At 47.4% G+C, this 6,793-nt stretch overlaps 1 protein-coding gene across 1 annotated transcript; it reads left to right on the top strand.

The window, feature by feature from the left end:
* Positions 1-2,435: 2,435 nt before the first annotated feature.
* On the top strand, positions 2,436-3,667 carry LOC112892283 (hypersensitive-induced response protein 1-like). Its single transcript, XM_025959440.1, has 2 exons — positions 2,436-2,914; positions 3,001-3,667. The coding sequence occupies exons 1-2, from the start codon at positions 2,566-2,568 to the stop codon at positions 3,537-3,539; spliced, it is 888 nt and encodes a 295-aa protein (XP_025815225.1). The 5' UTR covers positions 2,436-2,565; the 3' UTR covers positions 3,540-3,667.
* The last annotated feature ends 3,126 nt before the right edge of the window (positions 3,668-6,793 follow it).

Genomic DNA, 6,793 nt, shown 5'->3' on the forward strand with positions numbered 1-6,793 from the left:
TTGTTTTATGTATTTCCCTGCATATATTCAATTTGTTGCTAAATTAGTATCTTCTTTTTTTGGATATGTTCAATATTCGGAGGCTCTATAGGGTATGATTGTGTGCATGTATTCATAGAGGTGAGTGTGCGTGCGTATCTATGAGTGTCCGCCTCTGTACCATGTTTTGCAAAAAGAAAAATAAAAAGAAAACTGTGCACCTAAAACTCATTTTGACTACCTTAGCAGCCCACATGAACCCTTTGAAAAACTGGAAGGCCCTAGCCTCCTCATTACAGTAGAAGATATTGGGGGTATTTATGCCATACTTTTTTTTTTGAAATACCATTTATGCCATACTTAAAGTCTATAATTTGTCTCCATAGCTTACCATCGTCAGCTTGGTATCTTTTCAACCAGGAGCTTAGGAGGCAAATGTTAAAATCTCTTATGTTAGGAATTATACAGGCAAATCTTTTAGCCGTGATAAAGGTAAGGGCTTTGTTACGGTACTCCAAGGTACTCCAAAGTAACTGTGAATCGTTGATCTGATATCATATTACCTCCTAGGAGGTAATAGTTTTAATATTTATTTTAAAATAGAAAATAGAGAATTAGTTGTAACTCCTATGGGATTAGTTGAGATCTAATTTTTCTATTTTTCCCTCATCTCCTGGCCGATCATCTCCCTAGCTCAAATCACATCACACAACCAGATTGCATGTTTGCTTTTTTCCCCCTCTATCATCATGTGACATATGCCAACCATATCTCATGATATGGATTTGTTAAGGAAAAAAGTGACATGGCACATGATCTAATAGTATGATCTTATAATAGGTGTGAGATGGGTGAGTTGTAACTTTTTTATCTTAACGTGACACGGGCAAGTTGTAACATTTTTTTTCGTAAGATGACATATATAAGTTGTAATATTTATTTTGTAATGTGACATATGTGAGTTGTATTATTTTTTTTCAGAACATGATATAGGTGACTTGTAATATTTATTTCGTAACGTGATATAGGCGTTCGTAATGTGACATAGATAAGTTGTAACATTTTTTTACCTAAGACAAGTGTGTATTAGAATGTGTTATTTTTCATAACGTGACATAATGACACATGACAAATCCAATTTATGAATGTGATTCATATGATGTTGTTTAGATAACTAGAGAAAAATTGAGCTATTAGATCTAACAGTCCTAATATGGTGTAACGCGATAAATATGTCGCAAGATTTGGAAAAATATAAAGATATATGTAACCCTTACATTGTGTACCGTGACAAGTTTGAAAAAAAATAGATATATGCAATACTGATGTGATATAATTCACTAGCATGATCTAACATTGCACGTGCGAACTTGAGAAAAATATTTTCAAACAAAGAACGTGAAGTTTCCAACTCCCCTAAAATATTGTATGGCTGCATGTCTGCATATGCTCGCCTGTCGTGTGTTTTTTTTCCAAACAATTCACACGTTCTCATATTTTCTCATGCACGATCCTGCCAATAACCATGCATTTTTGCAGTGGTAAGAAACTAATCCTAACAAAATGGGAGAGAAAGAGAGGGGTTGTTATGCACGTATACATGCAAACATGCATGTTCCTCTGTGAGCATGCGGTGAAGCCCGGTTGTTTCTTTTTTCCTTTGTAGTTAATTATTTTATCTTTCCTAATATTTAAGGGTCCAGATTTATTTGAAGTCTCACCTCCTAGCAGGTAATTGGAGTACCGTAGCAAGACCTTAAAGGCAAAGACGTTACTCAGCGGTACTGTTATTAGAACCGGGTTGTGAGTCAGGTAGATAGCGTCAGTGGACGAGGACGACGACAGCGCATTGGAGCCCGTGCGTGGCGATAATGGACGTGTGTAAAGGTACATATTCGGACAACGAGGAAATTCTCATCATAAGCCACTAGAGGTCGATTAAGGACACCATTGTCATATTCCGAGGTGTCACCAACTCACCATCAGCGTCAGCGAACGAACGAAACGCGGTCACGGGACGGCGAATTCGCCGGTCAGCCACTATTTACATGCATTCTCTATGAGCTGAATGGCTTGATGCCTGCCTGTTTCAACTCTGACGGCACTGCCGGTTCTCATCATCCGGGCGGCGACCGAGGCGCTGCTGGCGGCTCGGCAGGGGAGACGACTTTGAAACTGCCTGCCACGGCACCATCCTGTGTGCTGCATCTTAGTTCCAACCCAAACGGCCAAACCTTTTGATTATTAGTCGGATAAGTCTGAAGACAATCAAGCAAATCATATCACTTGCGTTTGTTAATATAAACTGAACTTCAGTTCGGAAAAAAAAACTGTACTAGAATTCAGACAGGAGGCACTGTCTATAGGTGCCACCTCAGCGTTGCGGCCTACACCGGGCAGTTGCGTGATCTAGTATATGTCCATTGATTTCCTGAATTTTTAGTGCACTTGGTTGCTTCTTGTCTCTCCTCCACTCATCAGTGGATAGTGAGATTGCACAAGTCTTCTTCCCCTTCGCTGAGCTCCATCAGGAGCCAATCCATCCATCGTTCGCTCGTCCGATCGAGCTAGCATCAATCAACTCAGATGGGCGCGGGGTCGTCGTCGATCCAGTCGTCGGTGGACTTGCCGCAGCTGCTGTGCTTCGTGTGCGTGGAGCAGTCGACGGTGGCCATGGAGGAGACGTGCGGGCGCTACGACACGGTGCTGGAGCCGGGCTGCCACTTCATGCCCTGGTGCGTCGGCCGGAGGGTCGCCGGCTACCTCTCCCTCCGCGTGCAGCAGCTCGACGTCCGCTGCGAGACCAAGAGCAAGGACAACGTCTTCGTCACCGTCGTGGCGTCCGTGCAGTACCGCGCCCTGGCCGACAGGGCCTACGACGCCTTCTACCGCCTCAGCAACACCCGCGAGCAGATCCAGTCCTACGTCTTTGACGGTAACTAACTGTTCAATTGATCGAGCACGGATTCCTCTTTCGATTCTGACTCATGGATGATGTGCCGAGCAATCAAATGATTTCAGTGATCCGCGCGAGCGTGCCGAACATGAACCTGGACCAGGTGTTCGAGCAGAAGAACGAGGTGGCGCGGGCGGTGGAGGAGGAGCTCGCCAAGGCGATGGCCATGTACGGGTACGAGATCGTGCAGACGCTGATCGTGGACATCGAGCCCGACGAGGTGGTGAAGCGCGCCATGAACGACATCAACGCGGCGGCGCGGCTGCGCGTGGCGGCGGCGGAGCGCGCCGAGGCCGAGAAGATCCAGCAGGTGAAGCGCGCCGAGGGGGAGGCCGAGTCCAAGTACCTGGCGGGCGTCGGCGTCGCGCGCCAGCGCCAGGCCATCGTCGAGGGCCTCCGCCGCTTCGTGCCCGACGAGAAGTCCGTCATGGACATGGTCCTCGCCACGCAGTACTTCGACACCATCAGGGACATCGGCGCCACGTCGCGCGCCGCCACCGTCTTCATCCCGCACGGCCCCGGCGCGGTGCACGACCTCGCCACGCAGGTCCGCGACGGCGTGCTCCAGGCCGCCGCGCACGCACCCGCCGCCGGAGCCAGGTGACCGTCCACCGCAGCCCTTGGTTCGTGTACATACGTACGTGCATCGTACATGCCTGTATTGGACATGTGTGTATTCTTTGAGGTATGGATATGTATCATTGTAGAATTCGATGTTCGTTCATACGAAAAGTGTACACAATTGCAACCTTACGTGAATTTAAAGCACACAAAACTTTCCAGTAGTTTGAACACAGCAAATTAGTGTAGAGAGAGAAGAAGCACGTTCTTAGAAATTGCGAGTCGTACAGTTTCCAGACCTAACAAAACCCTTGCCGGAGATCCACATATGGGCGAGGCAACCGCCGACAATCCTATATATCTTCCTCCGGAAGGTAGGAAGCTATATACAATCCACTTTGAGATTTGTGCCCATGTATGTATTCAGCATCTATAAAAACGAATAGGACCGGAGCCGGACATCCAGCCTGGCCGCAAAAGGACAGAGCGTATCTAACGGATTACTCATGCCTCTTTCTAAATTGATTTCTAAATTGATATTTTGGTGACCGAGGTGCTCCAACAGATTACCAATCCAATTTCCATTACCTAAATTTTTTTAATCGGGGATTCATCCTTGTACCCTATCCTTGGTGATTGGATTTTGATAGTCTGCTGCAGCAATTATTAAAAAAATTCAAAGTTAATTATTGGTAACGGAGAGTGTGTGTGATTTGGATACGAGAGTATCTCCAGCAGATTATCCATCTCTCGTATCCTATATATTTTCTCTCTCCATCACCAATTAGCGATTAAATTGGTAATACGCTAGAGCACCTCCCATTATCAAAAAATAGTTTTTTATATTAGGGAAAGATATAAGTAATTTGTTGAAGATGCTCTGAGATATGAATAATCTGTTGAAAATGCTCTAACACAGCGAACCGGAGGTCTGATGGATTCCCTTTTGGATTTGAAACTTTGCTTTCAATTTTATTTCAAACGGTAAATAAGTTTTAGATTTCGTTTGGACCATTGTGTTATCTAGAATTTATGCAACAAAGCAAGATCCAATAAATATATTTCGACTTCTCAAGTACTTGTTTCTAAAAAATCAACCTTCAAAATACTTCGGCATTTAAAAGTGTATTTTTAACATTTTGGATATACCGCTTCAACACTTACATATAAAATGTTGAAATAGTTTATTAGAATTATTGAGCTAAGTTTTAGTAAATATTGATTCTAGTGGCTCGAAATGTTGACTTTATCAGTTAATTATGTTGAAGATGCTAGGTCATAATGTCAGATCCGGGACTACGGGACTGTGTACATAACGTAGTTCATACAGGAAAGGAGGACATGTCCTATACCTTGTCTGCGTTGTACTCTACTCGCATGCGAAGTTGGACTAGCCAATACAGAAAGAAGCTACTCGAGTTGTATTCGAATATGATTCCTAGGCTAGTGTCGGACTAGGATTCATGTAACCCTATCCTCCCGGATATATAAGGGCGGGCAGGGACCCCCTCAAAACACATCAACACCCAAGGCAATACAAACCACCAAACAGGTCGTAGGGTATTACGCACATCGCGGCCCGAACCTGTCTAAACCTTGTGTTGCTTGCACCTTCGAGTTCCTGATCTCGGCGTCACCCTACCTAAAACTTACCACCTCGGGTATACCCCTCGGTGGGTAGGCGGTAAAACACCGACAACTGGCGTGCCAGGTAGGGGTGCGCATCGAAGATCCACAGGTGAACTCGATGGCATCATTCAAGTTCACCAGTGCCGTGCCCCCCAGGGCACGACATTTGTTTTCGGCTCGTGGGTCTATGTTGCAGACGGCGCGGGCGATTTCCGTTGATTCACCATCGGCATCATGAAGCCGAAAACTCTCGCAGCAAGTTTTCATAGCGAGCTCGACGAGTTCGTTGACAATCTCGAGGACTTGTCGGCCCATGGCTCCGCCAGGAAGATCGCGGAGGAGTCCGTTTTCAACGCGACTCCACCTCGTGATGCAATGACCACGCTCGGATCGGACTCGCTCCAATCTGAGGACTTGCGTAGCCGATCACGACTCGGTGTATGCAATTCGGCCACTGAATTTCAGGAGGCCAACAATTCTGAGTCCCTCTCCGCATTGGAACAGGACTTAGACCTTTTACTCCAAATCGGAAAACCCGAAGCCACCGCACGTTGGGGGGCTGTGGGTTGCCTTGGTGACAATGGTCTGATGATCACCTCCACTCCAGAAGGTCGTTTCGTGCATTGGAAGGGCATGAAACTCTCTGATCTACTCGAAGACGAAGACCGACTCGTGGCACACCTCGAGCCCTTGCCTTTTTAGGAGGGCAAGCCATTAGCCACCATGGCAGAAGAATCGACCGAGCTAGTTGAAGCGAGCTCCGACGAGCTCATATCACGCCAAGTCTTGATGGGGGAAGAGGGCGAGGACGACGACATCTCACCCAACGAAGCACTTGATATCATATCCGAAGACGAGGCCACAGCCAACACCGGCGACGAAAACGACACCGAGCGTGAGGCACGAAGGGCCAGGAACAGAGCCCGCGTAGCCCGATGAAGGAGGGTCAACGAGCGCATGCGATCTATGCATCGTGAGTTAGATGCCGAATTCGCCGCCGTGAGCGAGCGGGGTTTTAGAACCCCTGTGGCTAACATCGCCAGGGTAACTGCCATACTCGAATGCAGCAACGATCCAAACCTGTGCCAAGCACTTCGCTATGCGCAGAGGGCATGGATTCAGCTCGATCAACAAAACCCGGCGTCCGCCATGGGAGAAGAACACGTGGGCGAAAACCGCAGCCAACCTAACAGTCGAACGGTAGGCGGCCGTCCTCGACCTCAGCGAAGCAATAACAACGACAACGCTCGCGCGAGTCAGGCCTACTAGCGGGAGGCAGCAGCCACCTCCAGGAGGCAACCTGCGACAGCCCAATCATCGGAATCCTCCAGAAGACCTGCGCCAGAGAATCAATGAAGGACGTGATGCACAATCCGTAATTGATTCTAGACGCAGAGAGCGTGAAGTAACTGATCCAGAGGGTACTGACTGCAGTGATCGCTTTCTAGCGTTCACAGCGCGGTTCAGCAGTTACAAGTACCCTGAGGGCTTCAAGCCTATTCGGATCACCAAGTACGACGGCAAACAAGCTCCTCAGCAATGGCTACGATGTTACTCCACCACCATAGAAGTCGCAGGAGGCTCCAACATCACCAAGGTCATCTACTTCCTGATGGCTTTGGACCCTGCGCCGCTCACATGGCTGGAGAGCCTTAGCAACAACTCGAT

This window comes from Panicum hallii, chromosome 5 (genome assembly GCF_002211085.1).
Source record: "Panicum hallii strain FIL2 chromosome 5, PHallii_v3.1, whole genome shotgun sequence".
In the NCBI taxonomy this organism is placed as follows: domain Eukaryota; kingdom Viridiplantae; phylum Streptophyta; class Magnoliopsida; order Poales; family Poaceae; genus Panicum; species Panicum hallii.